This window comes from Eleginops maclovinus, chromosome 1, assembly GCF_036324505.1.
Source record: "Eleginops maclovinus isolate JMC-PN-2008 ecotype Puerto Natales chromosome 1, JC_Emac_rtc_rv5, whole genome shotgun sequence".
NCBI classification, from domain to species: Eukaryota; Metazoa; Chordata; class Actinopteri; order Perciformes; family Eleginopidae; genus Eleginops; species Eleginops maclovinus.
The window spans coordinates 14,284,690-14,303,334 of NC_086349.1; the positions used below are offsets into that span (position 1 = coordinate 14,284,690).

Below are 18,645 nucleotides of genomic sequence, written 5' to 3' on the forward strand. Positions count from 1 at the left end.
CCACAAGACCCCAATGTTAAAATGACTTACTTACTATTCATAATAATACATGAGATTAATGTTTATATTACTCATCTGTTTGTTGTATTAAGGCTTATGCAAAGATATGCAATCTGAGGACTTCTTTGAAGGACAAGTGGGTGCCATCTCGGGTTGCCTGCCGCTTGTGCTGCTCTGTCACCTGGGCTCCTCAATTTGACCCATTATGCCCATTTTTCACTGCCAAGATGAAGACCACTGGGGGCTCCCACTTTGAGCTTTACAACAGCTCCTCGGAAAACCTATAGCCGACGTCACAGTCCACGTAGTACATCCTTCTTGGTATGAATTTCATGATTCACTAAGGGACTCAAATATCAGGGTTCTGCTAGAAGACCACCTTGAAGCATGATATGATGTATAGCGGTCCTCAAATTAGGGCCTCCTAAGGACGGGACTTCTGTAGTGCTAGTGACTAAAGAGTAGTCACCAGGGGTTAATCAGTAAATGCCTCCAAACTGTAGGCTGGCTACTCGCTAAACCACATTGTCTTGTTTTTTGTTTGTAAATGTGTTGCATTCAGAAGATGTGGTGTGTGTGGCAGCTGTGGAGTTGTTGAGAGATTAGTTAAAACAAAATGTATCTATCAAGTAAGGTGACATTTTTTTCTCCCTCCGAGTAATTACTTTAGTTGTGTAGTCATTTTTAATTATAAGGTAGTGAATGATCACATTGTTTTAGTAACTTGAACCGTTTTAGCTGGTCAGAGAAAGGAATAGGAGATTGCTGCTTGTTGTGTTTTCACCACAAGCTCACCACTGTTCCTCCAGCTCGTTCTTAATCCTCCTGGGGCAAACCAAATTTACCGTGGTCATTTCCCTCCAACCAAAACTCTCTCTCTCTCTCTCTCTCTCTCTCTCTCTCTCTCTCTCTCTCTCTCTCTCTCTGTCCACTGTCCTCTGTATCCAGGCTTCAGTGTGGTCGCCCTCTCTCTCCTCCAGATCACCATTGGTCAGTCCCCCTCCCTCTCTGCCCTCCCTTCATTCTCTCTCTCTCCCTACTTAAATACTTTTAGCATAAAGAAAGAGAAGGAGGGGAGGGAGAGGGGGATGGGAGATCCATGGGGGAGGGGAGCTGAGTGCTCGCTCTGTTGTCACTGGCTAGAGAGAGAGAGAGAGAGAGAGAGAGAGCGAGAGAGAGAGAGGGAGGGAGGGAAAGCAGAGTTGTGTCTCATATGTGAAAAAAGCATAGCAGTGCACACACAAGTCCGGTCTGCTCCAGGGATTATAGTAGCGCTCTTAGATCTGATGGAGGACATGCAGGCATGAATAGGTAAGGCTGCCTGTCTTCTCAGCGTCTCTGTGTTGATCTGCTGTCATCTGCTCTCCTGCTGTTTCACTCGGCTCCACTCACTGGCTAAAGTTGGAGGAGCCCCAGAGCTCAGTGTGTTGTAGCAGCTCTCTTTTGGCCACTGACCATGAAGCAAACTAAACTTCCCAACTATGCCTTCTCCTTTCAGCCACACAGACAGAGTTTTGTTTGTTTTAAGTGGAAGCTTTGGTTTGCTGCTGTAGTGCAGTTAGTTATTCTGGGCAAAGTGTTAAAAGTTGGCTGTCAGTTATAGCAGGAGGGGTTGTGGTCGGTGGCAACGTTGAACGTGAAGCCTGTTAGTGTCCAGGGACAGCCGTGTGGGCATTGTGTCATTTCTCTTCCATGTGAAATGGTATACGAGTGAATTTAAATGAGTTATTAACTTGTTTGTTTTTATGCATACTAAGAGAGATTCTCTGTGACAAATGTAATAATGTGTAAAAGCAGCAAATGTCACTAATGTTGTATTATACAATTTCCATAAATACATATTTACTTTATATTTGTTATACATTGATTGCATATTTAGAAAAATATTTACACAAATGTTTAGCTTTCAGATGGTAGACAAATTCAAACTCCTATTGTTTTTACACTAGATTATTAAGCAACATAGCAGTAATGTGGGTCAAATATATCCTGTGGTTTCAACACAATTGAGAAAGAGCCAAAATATTGTTGATGTGAAAAAAAAACCATTTTCAGAGTTTTAATCTCATGGGTTTTCTAAGAAAGGAGCGTCATATCAGAATAAAACGATGAAACGGGGGATTAAATGTGCAATCTGTGCATGATTAAAACATGACATTTCAAACGAAACCCAAATAGAGATAGAATTTTATTTTGATGAATTTTTGAAATCAGACAAACGCAGTTAGTTGATTAAAGTTATCAGCATGAATTCCAAGTACAACTCAAACTGATGTAAAAAATGTACAACACTTTTCCTTGGCATTTTGCTTATGCAGTTTGAAAAGTGTTTGGTGTCCTAATAATGCAGTCTTTATTGCCCCAGTGCACAGAGCAATGGTTTGCATGAGTCTTTTTGTGAGGCAGATTTAGAAAGCTCTCTTTAGAGGCTGAAGGCAGCTTCACAATCAGCTTAATGCCTGCCTATAATGAATACCCTTGTGTGTGTCAATTTGGCTGTGTGTGTGTGTGTGTGTGTGTGTGTGTGTGTGTGTGTGTGTGTGTGTGTGTGTGTGTGTGTGTGTGTGTGTGTGTGTGTGTGTGTGTGTGTGTGTGTGTGTGTGTGTGTGTGTGTGTGTGTGTGTGTGTGTGTGTGGTGTGTGTGTGAGAGAACCATGTTTGTGTTACACTGATAGGGTTCTCAGGTTGGTCAGTAATTCTATCATTCTCTGGGTGAATTCTGCTCTGTGTGTTTGTGTGTGTGTTTAGGTTTATGTTGCTGTGCGAGCTTGTGTGAAAGGCTTGGTTGACATGTGAGTGTTTGTCCAGACATTGTGCAGCAGCCTGTAACTCCCTCACTCTCTCCCCCCTCTTTCTCAGGGCTGTTGTGTTGTCAGTGCGAGCTCATGCTAGTGATGGACTACAGCCGGACGGACGCTAACCTTAGCTGGCATTCACAAAACAGCATTCCTCCTAACTGAGACCAGCTCCACAGAATGCTGAGTCCTATTGTCCCCTATAGTGAGTACACTACCTTTTATTTCTCTCTACTTCTCTGCATGTCACAGCCCCAGTTGACTAAGTTGGACTTTGCCTGAATCAATGAGCTCCCGCTGCAAAAGTAAGCAGGACAGGACATTGTGTTCAGTCGTTTTGCAAACAGAAGGGATAAAGCACAGGCACCTGTTTAAAATGTGCAAGCCTCACAGCAGAAACCTGACTTTTTCCTTGGCGTGCACTGTGGAAATGCAAAACCCCGGGCATCGACCCTGCCTGAATGTTTCATCGCCGGGCGGAAGACACCAATGGGGGAAGGAAGAGAAACAGAGGGAGGTTGGAGGGCTGATGGTTAAAGCAGCAGAAACCCCTCGGTTCTGCCAGTGTCATTTTACCAATACAGCTCAGGACTGCACAAGCTGCCCCCTGCCTTCCCCCGTCTTCCCCTGCCCTCTCTTTTCTCCCTTCAATACTGACCTAATAACTGACGTGTCCAGTTTTTGGCCTCCCCCGCCTTTGCACCCACCCACCAGGTTTCATTTGAATCCAGTGATCTGGCTCTCCAAAACAGCATTGTTTCCTGGCCAGCATGGGGCTGCCTCTGTGGCCTCGGCATCAAGAGCCCCTTTTCCCCAGCTCTTTAACTCGCCTCAAAGGAGCATTATCAGCATTATCATCCTGACAGTTACAAGAAAAAGGGGTAGAAAATATCCAGGTAAATTTAGAAAGTATTACTTCATCAATAATGGTATAAACTTTCTTTTTCAAACATCCCAAAAATGGATTGCAAAGTCTGTGAATTGCAAGTGCGTGGGTGTGAGAAATCAAACTCGACAAAACATCCTAATTTAAAGCATCAGAGCCAGATGTTTAACAGTCACCATGACACTTAGTTTCCATTTTTTTTCACCCTCCAAATAACCAATTCAATCACTCATACGTGGAATTCCAAATTGTCGCCTGCCAAATAAGTAGTTGACCTTATGTGTTGTTATGAAACATTCCCTCTCACAAGTGGCTCTTGATGTTAACTTAATGCCTCTTCTCCCAGAACATTGCATTTTTTTCCTTTAGAAATAAGTTAAGGTTCCATCTCAATTAGGCATGACTTGCATAAAAAAACAAACTGATGGACCATTGATATGCAAAAACATGCAACAGCGCTTCCCATCCAGGCCTGTTTCAGCTGTTATTCCATCAGCTCCCTGCACCCTGCTAGTCCGCACTGAGCGAACAACACTCCCTGCTGCTAAAGTAGACCGCCCGTCCAAGAATTTCACAAACTGCTGGTAGAATAGTTAGCATGCCTTCAGAGCCGGCACACTGCTGGTCCTTCATGAAGAATCTTCCAGTACACTACATTCTTGCTTTTTTGTGAGAGTTACTTTTACGGTCGGGATGCACAATGCTGGTTTTCATCTGCTCTGTCCAGAAGCTTCATGGTCCTTCATGTACAGAGTAGCTCTGTTCTTCTGAGCTTCTGCAATCCGGAGATCATTTTAGAACAGCTTACAAGGGTGTGTGTGTGTGTGTGTGTGTGTGTGTGTGTGTGTGTGTGTGTGTGTGTGTGTGTGTGTGTGTGTGTGTGCAGAAAACGTATGAGTGCACACAGCAGTGTTAGGTAGTCACGTTGTTTACTCTCAGACCAGTGACACACAAACACACCCCTGTGCTTGCTGGTGACGCCGCAGTTCACTGTCTTTTACTTACAGACTGTAGTCATGATTCTGCTGAGCCAAAATCTGACAATGAGGCACTTTGCATATGTGCAGGACATGCGAAGACTCTCACCTTCATGTTGGAATCCCCTTTGTAGGAATGCGGAGCATTCCTGCTTCCCGATACTACCTCTGACTCCTGCTGTAGGCATAGTGAGATCCCAGTGTAAAGCTGCTCACTCTCAGGACAGGTACACCCACAAACACACTTAAGTCTTTGTTATCAAGCCTGCTCTTACAAATCCAGTCCAAAGATTTAGCCAGTGTGTGTGTGTGTCTCATTTTTCCCCGGCGTGTCCGGCCCCCGGCCCTTGTCTCCGGCCAGTCCCTAGGACTTCAAGCTGGGACGAGAAGCCACGGCAAGACCTGAGGAGAAACCTGAGAGAGATTCCAGGGGCCATGGATACTCCTGGAGGGATTTGGTGCAAAGAATCTGTAATCTGCACTTCAAACACACTCTTAAATCAGTCCCAGGCCGCCAACCCAGGAGTGCCCTAACTCTTGTTGCTGGGGCCCCTGCTGGTGTAGCGATACCTTTTCTTTTAAAGTAGCGGGCACACACACACACGCGCATACACACACACTGAGCAACTACACACAGGAGTCCAGATCTGGCAGTTTTTATAGCTCTCCTCTGACTGACCCCTCTCCTTTCTCTCCCTGGCTCTGTTTTTACGTTTTGTGCAAGTGTCTTTGTGAATGACCCGCCTAAGACATGGAATAGTTTGTATAGAAAAAAAAGAGTAGCTCTCATCCTGGCCTCTCAGGAGCAGGTTGGAGGGCCGCGCCGGCGTCTAGCTCTATTGTAGGCAGAGTGGTACAAGTGCGGCAGTGGAGGGGCCTGTGACGCCCTTTGGTAAACACACAGCCTGCTAAAGTGTGTGTGAATAAGAGCTGGGATCATTAGTGTGGGGTGTGAATGGGCCTTAATTAGCCCCCAGTGTGTGTGTGTGTGTGTGTGTGTGTGTGTGCGTGTGTGTGTGTGTGTGTGTGTGTGTGTGTGTGTGTGTGTGTGTGTGTGTGTTTGTATTTGCATGCTTTTGTGTCCACAAGAAAAGAAGGTTAGGGACCCAGGGTCCTGTGAGTCCACTGGCCGCCTGCTCTGTCTCTCTGAGGGATCATCAGCTCATTAAGGAGGCCTCCGCTCTCGTTAAGGGCCCAATTAAGGTGCAAGGCGTCGAGGCTCATTTGGATGGCCACACTTCACTGAATTCCTGAGGCAGCACAATTCAGAGCTCGACAATCACACACAACTTCTTTCACACCAGCACAGCTAATTAGTAAATGACCACACTAGAGAAATACTCTCTTCCTTATGCCGTGATGTGCTTGTAGAGCAATGATCATAAAATCTGCTGGGTGGTTGTTGATATATTTGACTCTTTTTTTATTTGCAGGGTAGTGATTTGTCCAGAATTTCCAACTTCAGTGTTTGAGCATCTGCTTGTTCACGTGTGCTAGAGCAGAGAAAAATCAAAACTAAGCAGCTAGGTTATTTAAGATATTATTCGTATTAATATAATAATATTTGTACTAACTGCTGAATCCTTATTTAAATTTATCTTCTCTTTTGCTTTACAGAATAGAATTATCACACATGGCCAGAATAATTGTTCCACTTTATTCAGTTTTGTCTTAAATCTTTTTTGGCGTTGACACACAGTAATATAACACAGAGATGCAAGTTCCATCTCTAACAAAAAGCTATATACATGTATGTATATATGAGGGTGGAATATGATCAAGGCATGATAGTGCTTTGTGCAAAGCGTGGGAGGATGTGGACGCTCCTTACATTTTTCTTCCTTTGGACGTTCGCCTGAATTTGTGAGTGTACTAACAGAATACAACAAATCCCAGAGCTTGTGCTCCATGTGCTGAGAGTTTAAGCTGGGAGCACAGAGGGGCCAGGGGATTTGGACAGAAAGGAGGGAATGAAACATGCTCACTTGCAAAGGGGGGAATAAGGGAGGTGGAGAAGCAGAGAATCAGGGAAAGAAAGAGATTGCAAGGCAAAGATAGAGCTGAGGAGGGGGAGATAGAGCAGAGATTGGGTGAGTGAGACAGATGGAAGGGGTGATTGGTCATCACAGAGCCTTAGGACAGCTGTTCTTTGATATATTAGTGGACACAATGACCTAAAGCCAGCCTCCAGTCACAGAAAATAGGGACCCTGTTTTTCTTGAAGGGGAGGGGGGAGGATAGGGTCTTGCCATTTGTGGACATGCCGTGCGCAGTCACGGGGGGTGGGGGAGTTGTTTCTAAAATTACGAGCATGAAGTGACGCATCCAACAATTATTCTGGAAGCTTTTTACTTTTGGAGAGTGCTAAGGAAAGGGCTGTAAAATGAGCACGCGGTCGGATGGGGGTTCGCTTTTTGCTGCACTATCATTAGCAATTCTTAACACGTCTGTCAATTAATCAATATTTAACAAATACCTATCAAGCAGTTTGGCTACCGCTCCTTTCCATCCACTCTGCAAATACAACTACTTTTTATTTTTTGTCCACTGTTGACTTTTTGGAGATTTGCCACATTGAAGCTTTATTCAGATAAATCACATCTATAATTGTGTTTTATCACAACTATATATTTTCAATGAAGAGCAGTATTATTTTATTAATCTCTTCAAAATACTGAGTACAACATGGCCTTACTGTCCTTCTCTTTATAAAACCACTTTATCTGCACGCTGACAAAAACTGTTCTGACAGCTGGTATGAAACATTCCCAAAGGAGGAAGAAACAAAAAATAAAGTCGAAGTGTCACTCTGATACATGGAGAACAGATCGCTCTATCCACAGAGAGAGGGAGGTATAGAGATATACACAGAGGACATCCCTCAATGCCACTGCAGGAGAGGGGCTCCTTCCTCCTGGGATTGAACTGGCGAGGCGTGTTTTGAAAAGAGCTGCGTCTGCTCGTGTGCTGGGCAGCAGGTGTGAAGCTCCCCAGCAGAGCTCCCGCACTCTCCTGTTATTACATCTTTTTAGGGCCTTGAAAGAGGGAGCCAAAGGGAGATTTTCTGATTGATGGCAGCCCTGTGACACATAGATTACTAATAATAATCATTTCCCTTTAGCAATGCCCAATTATATATGTCCGATGAATTATGATCCCTGTTGTCCGGTCTGCGCATTATCTCTGTCTTAAGGCGTTGTGAGAGGGGCCTCTCGGACTGACCTCCAACTTTTTACAGCTTTTTGACAATAGCCCACACAACAAGCATCTGTAGAGTAATATTGTAAAAGGTAACTTGACATGACGTACAACTCACATAATCCACAATATATGCCAGGAATTCATCAATAGCATGTAGGTACAAACTATAAGAGCTGATAAAATGTGTTATATACCAAAGTGAGACAATTTTCCACTGTCTCCCCCTGCCACGCTGTGAAATGTGGCCGGCCTCTCAGATTGGAGTTTTTACGACAGACCAGGTAGTATGCAGCCTAGAGAGAATGTCCTGTTTGATATTACTGTCATAAATCACAGTGAACCTGAGAACAGAGGACTTAGGGGGCTTCAAGAGTGAGCGACAAATCAAAATAACAAACACTGATGAATAACAGATCTAAGTGTTTCTTTCTGCACAAACAAAACTCAGCTCTTGATTGTTTAAAGCTGTTTTTTTGGATATGTGTGTTTTAAAAGCACAAAAGAGTTTAAAGATTCCTGAAGAACGGCTTAATTTCCTTTACATATTTATGTCCAGCGAGCAGGAGTTTCATCCAATAAGTCATTGATCAGCCTGTGCTTGCTGAATACATAACCACTGATGCAGTCATCGGAGCGTCAAGTTTGTGATTAATCAGCACAAAGATAGTGTCTGCGTAACTCTGCCCTTCTCTCCACTATCTGCCTGTCATTAGCCTTTAGGGGAGGCTCTGTGCTTTGTTTTCTAACTGCATTCATTTGAAACATTTCTGAAGTGCCTGTTTCTCTGAGGTGATCTCAAAACAGCCACAACAGCATTCTCTCCTCAATTTTCAGTTTAGAAATATTGAAGGTATTTTGTTTTTCTGCATGAAGTGACTTTACATCCTAGAAATGTAACAGATTTAACCTCCTTGCGGAACCAACAGATAGACAATACGATTAATTAAGATCAGAAAGCTGAAAAATATCTTCATAGAGCTTATTACGACAACACTTAAACTCTGCAGGAAGTTTTTGACTTTCTCTTCTCTCTTGACATGTGTATTTTTTTTATTAGAAAAATGGTCAGCAAAAAATAAATTTCTGAATGTCGGCATAACTTTTATTAGGTATTAGGTTTTAAGGTTTAATAGGAAATTAAATGGAGGTGTACGATGAAGTGGAGATGTTGGTCGGTTTTTTCTGGTTGGGGGGGGTGGCTCAGCCCTTGAATAGAGCCCTGATTGGATTGATCCACGGCGCTGTTGTTTACAAGCGGCCTCTTCACAATCGGCACAGTTTAATAGCACACTGTCCCAGAAGGGTTGTTGCATCCGTGTCCTTTTTGTTCCTCAGGGCAGAAAAAACAAAATTGCCGGGAAGGGAGAAAGAGAAGGCAACCTCAGGGGAGCTGTGAAGCGGTACTGGAGCCCTACATCTCCAGGCTTCCTGCCAAGATAGCATTTCACCTCAACCAGTAATACTTCTTTTATAGAAACCCACAGAACAGTCCGGAGTACTACAAGCCTTTATAGGCCAACAACAACTACTCCATTCATCGACTTTGTAGATGGCAGATTGAAGCATTTGAGGACAGAAATCACAGATGAACCTAGCACACTCCCCCTGAGCCATAAGTGGTCTCATTCTAATTTTAGTGCCTCTTCAAAGTAAAGCTGATTTCTGCTGAAGAGAGCCGTGCCACTGTCTTCATCACGCACGCATACAATAGGATGCAGCGCACACAGGTCCCTCAATAAATCCCAGGCTAACACAAAAGCTGTCAGTGGACTGCTGCTGAATAGATTAATAAGATTTCCATAATTAGACAGGCCCCTGACAATAGGATCCTTCAGGCTTTGTCTCAGGGCCAACTGGATTGTCCGAGCAACGCACGTCTGCTGGACGGACGTTCACCACAATGGCCGCACAGACAGTAAGGCCGTCAGCAGAAGAACATCTGTCTCTCCTGGGGCCACGAACACACACCCACATAGTGGGAAGTTTCATGTGCATACACACAAGGTTCTTATCAACGTCCTTGCAGCCAAGTAAGGCCATAGGTCAACAGCAAAGCAGACTCCCCACATATTTATGTATCCTTAACTTAAACCCATTTCTGTTCTCCATAAATATAAACAGCACAAATGATAAAAATGTTAAGTTCTAACCCCTTTTTGAAGAGATTACAAAGCAGCTTTACCTAAATTAACAACAGCAAGAAAAGCCTGAAATGATTGAATCAGGACAGGGATCCCATTTGAAACATGCTGCAATCCTCTACTAATATGAGTAAGATAGAGTTGAAGAGAGTGGGGCAGTTGAGAGAAACATCACAACATTGGAGCTGAAAAGTAAGTACACATTAACCAAGTATTTTAACCGTTATTGTAAAGGATAATTCAAATCTAGCATCGTACTGAACAATATATTGTCGTTAATCTGATCGCTATTCTGCCACCCACAGTGCATCCACATTGTCCTGATTTCCAACTCTAATCTTAGCTGTCTTCTTGCCCCTCCAGTGAATTAATCTACATGCTTGCTCTGATTTAACCAGAAGTTTAGATTAGAGCTTGCTCAGTTCATTGTGGAGTGTTACTGCTCTAAAAACCACAATCCTGCCGAGGCCAAGATCTAATTACATGGAGAGGGCTAAACTGCTTCACAACCCTGCTGTGTTCATCAGGGAAGTGTATGGCGACCTATCACTCATCCAACTCTCTGTGCACATACAGAAAGAATTATCGAGTGTTATGCGATTTTTCTTTAGAAAGTAATTACTCTCAGATTTAACAGTGAATTGGATCTCCAGGTATGGGCAGCTGGTCCTTACGTTGGTCAAGGGGGCAGTATGAGAGAAGTCAATTCTGTGTTGGTGCTACTCCGATGATGGAGTGGACAGCAGTTAGCCCGCCTCACTGAGTCCTCTAATGTCCACTCCAGTCCGCTTAGAGAGGACGAAGCGCCTGCTGTCCACTCTTTCCCCTCCCTCCTCCATCCCTCCCTCCCTGCTGCAGGTTTTATGAGCTCCCCTGGGCTCTCATCCATCTCTGTCACACACAGGCCCCATTATTGGGGCTGCTCACTGGTCGGGCTGCAGATGGGAAGGGCCTGCAGGACATATATGGTTTCTGCAGCCGGACAAAGACAGGTCTGCGAGCAAGACCACAGAAATATGTGGTCAGCTGGGTGTGGACAATACAATGTCTTCAGCATGTTCGTAAAAAGTGTGAGAATGTCCCTGTGCATCACGCTACGGTGGGTGTGTGGGTTGACTGAAGCTTAGGAAAGTACTTGAACTGGTTTGGCCATTGGGAACTTAAGGCCGTGGATTTGAATATGAAGGGCATGATAATCCAACGGCCATCTGGTCTGCTGGTCTCATCTGACTGAATAAATAACATTGGACGTAATCTGAAAACACACATGGGGAGGTTTGGAAAGCGGTTAAAGAAAGAGGGCGAATTTAAGGAGTGAGATGGAGAGAGAGTGAGCAGCACAATCGCAGGCTGTGGATATTAAGATTTGATTTAAATGGCAATAAGAAGCCCTGGCTCCACACATGCAGACAGCCATGAATAATGAATCATCAGCATCCACTGAAGGAAAGGCAGAGAGGCCAGTAATGACGGCTTCTGCCAGATTCCTTTTTACCTCCTCGTTTCTGGCTCGTCCTCACCTCAGGGTAAATCGTGACAGTTCAATAATGCAAAGCTATGTGTGGAATGTCAAACTAATGCCTGAGCAAGAGGTAGCGCTAGTCTTCATGAAATACACAGTTCTATAACTATCCTATTGTTAAAAACACACACAAACATATAGATGACTCTTTAGATGTTCAGAAAGTAAACAGAAAAGCATGCAGTGAGAAAAAAATTGGGAAAATGTGATATGCATAACTTTGCAATCCACCACATTTCTTGGGATAAACAGACAGATGTTAAGTTTTCTCAGTTTTACAACAATACAACAATAATTAAATAACATTTTAGAATAGATTTATAAAAGTAAATTATTTCAGAAAAACATTAAACTGAACCCATAATAATAATAACAGCAATAAAATAAGTGCTGTTTTTAACTGATATATACCTTCAATAAACGGGAAAAAATGCTTTCACCATGTGTTTATCGCACAAGTTGACATTGCAATAACGATTAAAGAAAAAGGATATATTATACTTTTGACCAAAGCAGTTTTTAGACTTCCGAACATTGTAAATGCTCAACTTCAAGTCTTATGTTTTACTGAAAAACAAGATCTTTGCATGAAGGGACATGAAGGGAAACAATTCATGGAACAAAACCTCTCTTTGGACGGCCCTCTGTGCTGGGTGCAGAGCAGCTATGATCAATCAGAGCACGGCCGGTGCTGAAGTCAGCCAGAGGAACAGACATTCCACTTTCCCAATGTTCCATGGGAGACTGTGCTGATGAATAGCACACTATGCTGCAATCCCCAACCCAACCCCCCTCTTTCTTTCTTTCGTTCTTTCTCACTCTCTCCACACAACTGTCCACACACACACACACACACACACACACACACACACACACACACACACACACACACACACACACACACACACACACACACACACCCTCTTTCCCTCCCTCCCTCTGTCCAGCCGGCCATTGGGCATTTGGAGCTCTGGTGTACGGTGGGTGGGTGGATTGGTGGGTGGTAGGTGGGGGTGCAGGCATTCAGAGCAACATGCACAGGGAGATAACAATAGCTCCTCTGGGAGACTGCAGATGTTAGCAGTACAAGGAATAGTAGTGGGATCTTATCGCTACTCCAACATAAGCTGGGAAACTACAAAACAACACATCCGTCCCACCGATCCGCTTTCACGCTCTTTCTTTCTGCAGGTTTCGCTTTCCTACTTCACCTCCCCGTCACCTTCCTCTCCCTCTCTGGGAAATGTGAGCCCCTCCTGCTAACATGCATGATGGAAACACTGAAAAAGATTCCTTTCCAAACAGAAAGGCCATTTGTTGTTACTGGTTTCTTGGAAAGAAAGGGGGAAACAGTCATGGATGCGTGTAGTTGACAGCTGGATGTTGACTGTTTTTTTTATTTTGGGGTAATTTATTATTGACATTTGTGTGTGGTATGGTGGGGGAGTAAGGAAAAAGAAAGAACAGAAAGAAAAGGAAATAATTAAAGGACGCTGGATTATGTACTCTACTATACGTGTATTGTAAACTATAGTTTATCAGCATTATAATGTTCACCTATAACGGTTGTGGCAGCCACTATTTGCCAACACTGGAATCTCGGATGCTGTTCGCATTTGAAGTTTGACTTTGAGAGTTATTTAACCTAATCAATAAGAGCACATTCCTGGAAACAGTTTTCTGTTTTACACTAACGGGATGCAATCAATTGTCAATGATGCCACATGGACCCAAATTGATTCATATCATGACCACAAAGCTACACAGCTCAAATTTCTACTCCTGTTTGTTTTTTATTATTACTTCTACACGTCCCCATGATACTATTGATTACTGATATTGTAATAAAATGAACATTTCTAACCTGATGTCCCTGTGTTTCTTTTTCCAGGCCTATTAAAGATGCACTGGAATCCAGAGCATGCCCAGTCCCTCAGCCAGTGGCCTGAGCAGCACCTGGACGTATCCTCCACCACCTCCTCTCCGGCCCACAAGTCGGAGTTATATGCCGGTCGCAGCCGCGGTGGCTATAACCATGCCTGGGCCAATGACGACATATCTGCTCTCACGGCCTCCAACCTGTTGAAGCGCTATGCTGAAAAGTATTCTGGCGTGCTGGACTCACCATATGACCGGCCACCTAATGTTGGCTCATACCCAGAGCCAGTGGCCTTCGGGGGCCTAAACGTCCCAAAGACTGAGCTGGAGCCCTGGCCACTGACACACAGCACTGATGCCTCCTATTCCCTGGTGCCCCCAGGAGGCCATGACAGCCTCTCAGGTTCAAAGGCCCCATCCACAGGCCCTCCAGGGGTTAGTATAGTCTCTGTGAACAGTAACCTCTCAGACTCGGGCTACAGCGGCAGCAGCTCCTGCAGTGGCTCCGGCGAGTATCCCTCAGGCTACAATGGCACGTATCTTTCCTCAGGCTACTGTCCCCAACCCGGTGCAGCACTTCCCCCTGCCTCCCTCCACACTCTACAAACCACCACCACCCTAGTCCCCAGCTACAGCCCTTCCACACCTGTCTATAACTACCCCCCAAGCACGTACCCTCCCCAGACCAGCCTTGCCCAAAGCTACAGCCACCCCTCTGCAACTTACCTTCCCTCAGGCCTAACAGCCCCGACTCCCGTTCCTTCAAGGCCCACAGTGGTAGGAGGCAGCTATAGTTACCACAGCACTAACCATGGGACATCTGAGTCTGGAGGGACATTAAAAAGAAAAGCTTTTGAGATGAGTGTAGAAGAGGATGAGAGTGGGGACGGGTCTCGTTACAGGAAGTATGGCTATGACTCGTTGAAGGCCGGGGGAAACTCACCATACAGTGTGAATGATAAAACAGAGTGTCGTGGAAACGGCTTCAGCAGTTCAGGCAGCACAGACCCTCAAACCTTTAAGCCCAGTAAGCCCTCCTCACAGCCCCTGGTGTCTCCTCAATATGGGGCAGCAGGGGAGTACAGCCCACCAGCAGGCATGACGGGGGAGAACGGTGTGTCAGAGCAAGGCTTCATCCAACAGCAGCAGCACCGCTCCCAGGCCCACAAACGCCCTCCAATGTGTGCTCCTACTGCCGAGACTATAAGGAGTCCAGACCCCCGCATGTTGGACCTTGTCAATGGGGAGTTACTGGACTGCAGCCCGGCACTGGGCTGGGGCGAGCTGGCCGGGCTCACCCATGTCAAAGCTGCTCTTGAGGAGGACCTGCTGTGGCCCGTGTTGAGGCCAAGTCCAATGATGCAGCCACCAAGAACCGTCCTGCTGTTCGGCCCCCGGGGAGGGGGTAAGACGACGCTGACTCGTTCTCTGGCTTCCCAGTTAGGGGCATCGTTCTACCGGTTGAGTGGAGCCATGCTGGCGTCTAAAGGGAAGGCTGAGGCAGAGCACATTCTGGGCTCTCTTCTGCAGTTGGCGGCAGCACGGCAGCCCTCAGTGGTGCTGCTCAGCCAGGTGGAGGCCATGGAGGAGGAGGGGCTGAGGCAGACTCTGCTGAGCACCCTGGAGAAAGCCCAGCAGGGGACAGCAGGTCTGGTGATTCTTGTCTGTGCCACTGGAAGGCCAGACCTGCTGCAGGATGCAGTCCATCGGAGCTTTGCCAAGCGATATCACGTCGGCCTGCCAGATGTGGGTATGCGCAGGCAGGTGCTGCTTCAGGCCCTCGGGCCTCAGGGCTGCAGTCTGAGTGAGCGGGAGCTGAGTGCCGTGCTGCAGCGCACAGAGGGCTTCTCAGTGTGGGAGCTGCTGCAACTCACTCAGCAGGCACTCACCTCGGCATCCTCCCCCACCAGGGCCATGCACGGCCACCCCACATCCTCAAAACCCCCAGCCTTCACAGACTTTGAAAATGCCTTCTGCAAGGTGCGCCCACACACCGCCTCGAAAGAACTGGACACTTGTACAGAGTGGAGCAAGATGTATAACCACTGAGAAAAGCAGCTAGTCTCTGCACTCGGACTGCATTACGACCCTGTCTTGGCTTTGACATGGAAAGCCATGGGAATGTTTTGCTGTTGTTTTGTTTATACAGATTATGCAGCCAAAAGAGCAATGCTACGGGAGAGCCGACAAAGTTGTTTTGATGGCAGAAGCATGCCAGGGTGTGCTGTTTTCATTTCCATATGAATATCCGCAATATTTTAGTTTTCCCAAAGAAAGGAAAGATGAATAGGCCTTCTTGAGTTGAGTAGTGTATTAGTCTTTTGGCCAATGGTAAATTCAGATTATTAACTATTTGGATACTCTCAGAGATCCTGATTAGCCTTGGTCCGGGACAAAATCAATTATTTCTTGCTAGGTGACATGGTCCAAGATTATGGATAATCAGGGTTTGGAAATTCCCCTTTGACTGCTACTCTCAGGATCCTATTTATTGCCAGTCCACTTCCTTGTTATCCTAATGCTGATTTAGTCATTGGATTGTCTCTAACTATTCAGAACAAAGGGCTTAGGATCAGCAACAATTCAGCAAACCACAGTTTCTGACCAAAAATACGTCAAACCAAATGCATAATCAGCAGTTCTGCAATATGTCTCAAAATGGACTGATCTTTAAAATCACAATAGATTATTCCAAACATGCCGCTGTCGTTCCCGGGAGTCAAGTTGTCACTCGTCTTGTTTGGTTATAAAAATACTTCACACGCATCTTATTTAACTCACAAATCGTACTATTCTTACACTTATCAGAGTACAATTCATACATTTTTATTGATCTCACATTCCTCATTGTCTGCAGTTTTCCTGAGAATGTCACTTAACAAAACATGTACCTGTCTGTTTTCCCTTTCACTTACCCCTTTTGTTTTCTTAGTATGTAGTCTTGTTTGAAATGCTCAGGAAGAATTTCTTTACCTCAGAAATATGAAATAAAGAATGTATGTAATCTTAGGGTCTTAGTAGAGAGTGGAGGAGCGAGGAGAAGCCTGACAGTCTTGTAATCCCCACTACAGCTGGGCTTTTACCTCGGGAGAGAAACTTGAATATGCTACAAAGAGTAACATTGAATGTAATTCAGGTATTTCAAAGGATATTTGATGCCATAAATCCATGTATTATTATATATGAATATATAAATATGTTTTCTTTTCTGTTCTTCTTCCCTTTATTTTTATTGTAGTTTATGGTGGAGTGATGATTGTCTATAAGAAATGCTATGTAGAATACAGAAAATCTTTCTTTTTTGTTGTTGGACAAACTGTTTGCAAATCCCTGTGTTATTAAGTGATTACATATTCTGTATATGCATGTGTGCAGTTTATACTTTTACAGCTTTTTAAAATGTAAATACAATGCACACAATCATAAATGTGCACTAAAAGTGAACATCTGAGCACAAAATACCTTCCAAAAAGAAAAGAACCACATGCAAACAAAAGAGAAAACATTGAGCTTTCAGCAAATCCCAAAGTTTGAGAATACACTGTTTATGTGTAGATTTTGTGAACAAACCAAACAAGTAGACAAACCAGAGAAATCTCCTTTTCCACCAGTCCTTTTTTAACAAGCTGGAAAAAGCCCGTCAGTGGACTGCTGGTACAGAGGTCATACGTGTTAGACTGTTGCCATGGTCCTGAGGAGGTATACACAGAATGATGTAATATTTCCCACTGCCCTTTCCTTACACCCTCTCTCCCTCCCTCATCATTATTTTTCTTTTTCTCTCCCCAGTGCAATCTCATTAGATTGGATTGCCCCCTGGCCACGAGCCCCAGTGGCCATGTGGCGATGTATCCTTTCCCCACCCCCCCCTTCTCCCTCCCTTTTCCCTAATACCGATTCCTCTTGAGTCGAAGTGGTCTGATTGATGTCCAGCAACCCTATATCACAGTGCAGTCGTCCCTCTCCAGCTGGTGGCTTCAGTCATGCCTTACAGCCAGATCAATCAGAGTGACCCCCGCTGTGCATACTGATCACTGTCTCAGAAACCAAAAACACATCTACAACTTCCAGAAAACCCCTGCAATTTTTTTACATGTAATCAAAGAAACTAAATAATAAGGATGACTTAAATGTAGCTACAACATTTTGATTTGTTGTTCCCGCTACCCACAACAGTTTGTCCAACAAAACAGGCGTTTATTTTTTACATGTTTTGATCTGTTATGGCGGTAACTTTGTTCTTGGTTATTGTACATTTTCTGTAACCATTTCTACCTCATTTTTGCGGCATATTGTACATGAAAGTATTTATTTCATGTCTTTTTTGATGTCTGTTTTAAAAATGATAATAATGTTCTTGAACTGTAATGGTCTACCTCAGAAAAGACTGTATTTTAAGAGAAGAGTATCACACAATATTAAACAGAATTTGTCAATATTGCACTGCTGTTTTTTCTTTGTCTTTCCCCCCTCTGATTCAGCCTTTGAGGGATTCCCATTGACCAGAGTGCATACATAACATGATGATGCTTAACATCACTATCTGTACTATGTTGACCCCAATGTTGAGGTCAACAAATGTACTTAAACAGATTGCTGAATCGGTAATCTTTGAAACACACAACTCTATATCACAAGGTTTGAGTTTGACTTTACACAGTAGCGGGTAAAGTCAGTGTGCAAGAAAATAAATTGGTGGATTGTGGGTTCATGTAGAGGTGTGCTGTTTTAAAACATAAAAGACGTCTACGTTTTTAATGTTTCTATGTGCATATAAGTTTGCCAGCCTACAGCAACATCAACAGAAGCAGTGCTAGCACCCCCCCGAGGCTACAGGCCCAGTACCAGAGCACAGAGGTCCTTCATCCCTGTCACTGTCTGTAAACAACTGGCCGTCCCAGCGGCCCGCCCTGTGCTATTCCTGGCCTTTTCTGACATCTTTCAAAGACTCAAAACTAACTGAGAGAAGAAGTAAATCTGAGCAACACTGTGCAAGTAAGTGTAAGTATAGACAAGCTCGGAAACAAAAATCCCCAGTTATGAACAATGGTGCCATAGCTGAGTTTGAACATCTGCCACTGAGTCCCAGTAGAACAGCAATTCTGCCGGTGTTGATGACAGAGTAATTAATTGTCTAATAATGATGCATAGCTCTGTTATAAAAACAACCTTGTGCTGCGGCTGCCCTTCATCCTCTGATGAAGGATAATCGTTTGTGCAGCTGTTTCAAAATTATTTCCCATCT

At 44.5% G+C, this 18,645-nt stretch overlaps 1 protein-coding gene across 1 annotated transcript; it reads left to right on the forward strand.

The window, feature by feature from the left end:
• Window positions 1-1,227: 1,227 nt before the first annotated feature.
• fignl2 (fidgetin like 2) lies at window positions 1,228-17,841 on the forward strand. The gene is made up of 3 exons (XM_063901203.1): window positions 1,228-1,311; window positions 2,860-3,000; window positions 13,414-17,841. The coding sequence occupies exons 2-3, from the start codon at window positions 2,976-2,978 to the stop codon at window positions 15,447-15,449; spliced, it is 2,061 nt and encodes a 686-aa protein (XP_063757273.1). The 5' UTR covers window positions 1,228-1,311; window positions 2,860-2,975; the 3' UTR covers window positions 15,450-17,841.
• Window positions 17,842-18,645: the final 804 nt, after the last annotated feature.

Excerpts from the sequence above, each read along its gene's own strand:
- fignl2 (XM_063901203.1), top strand. The coding sequence starts at position 2,976 with ATGCTGAGTCCTATTGTCCCCTATA. Across the intron at positions 3,001-13,413 it reads GAGTCCTATTGTCCCCTATA|GCCTATTAAAGATGCACTGG; the intron begins GTGAGTACACTA and ends TTCTTTTTCCAG.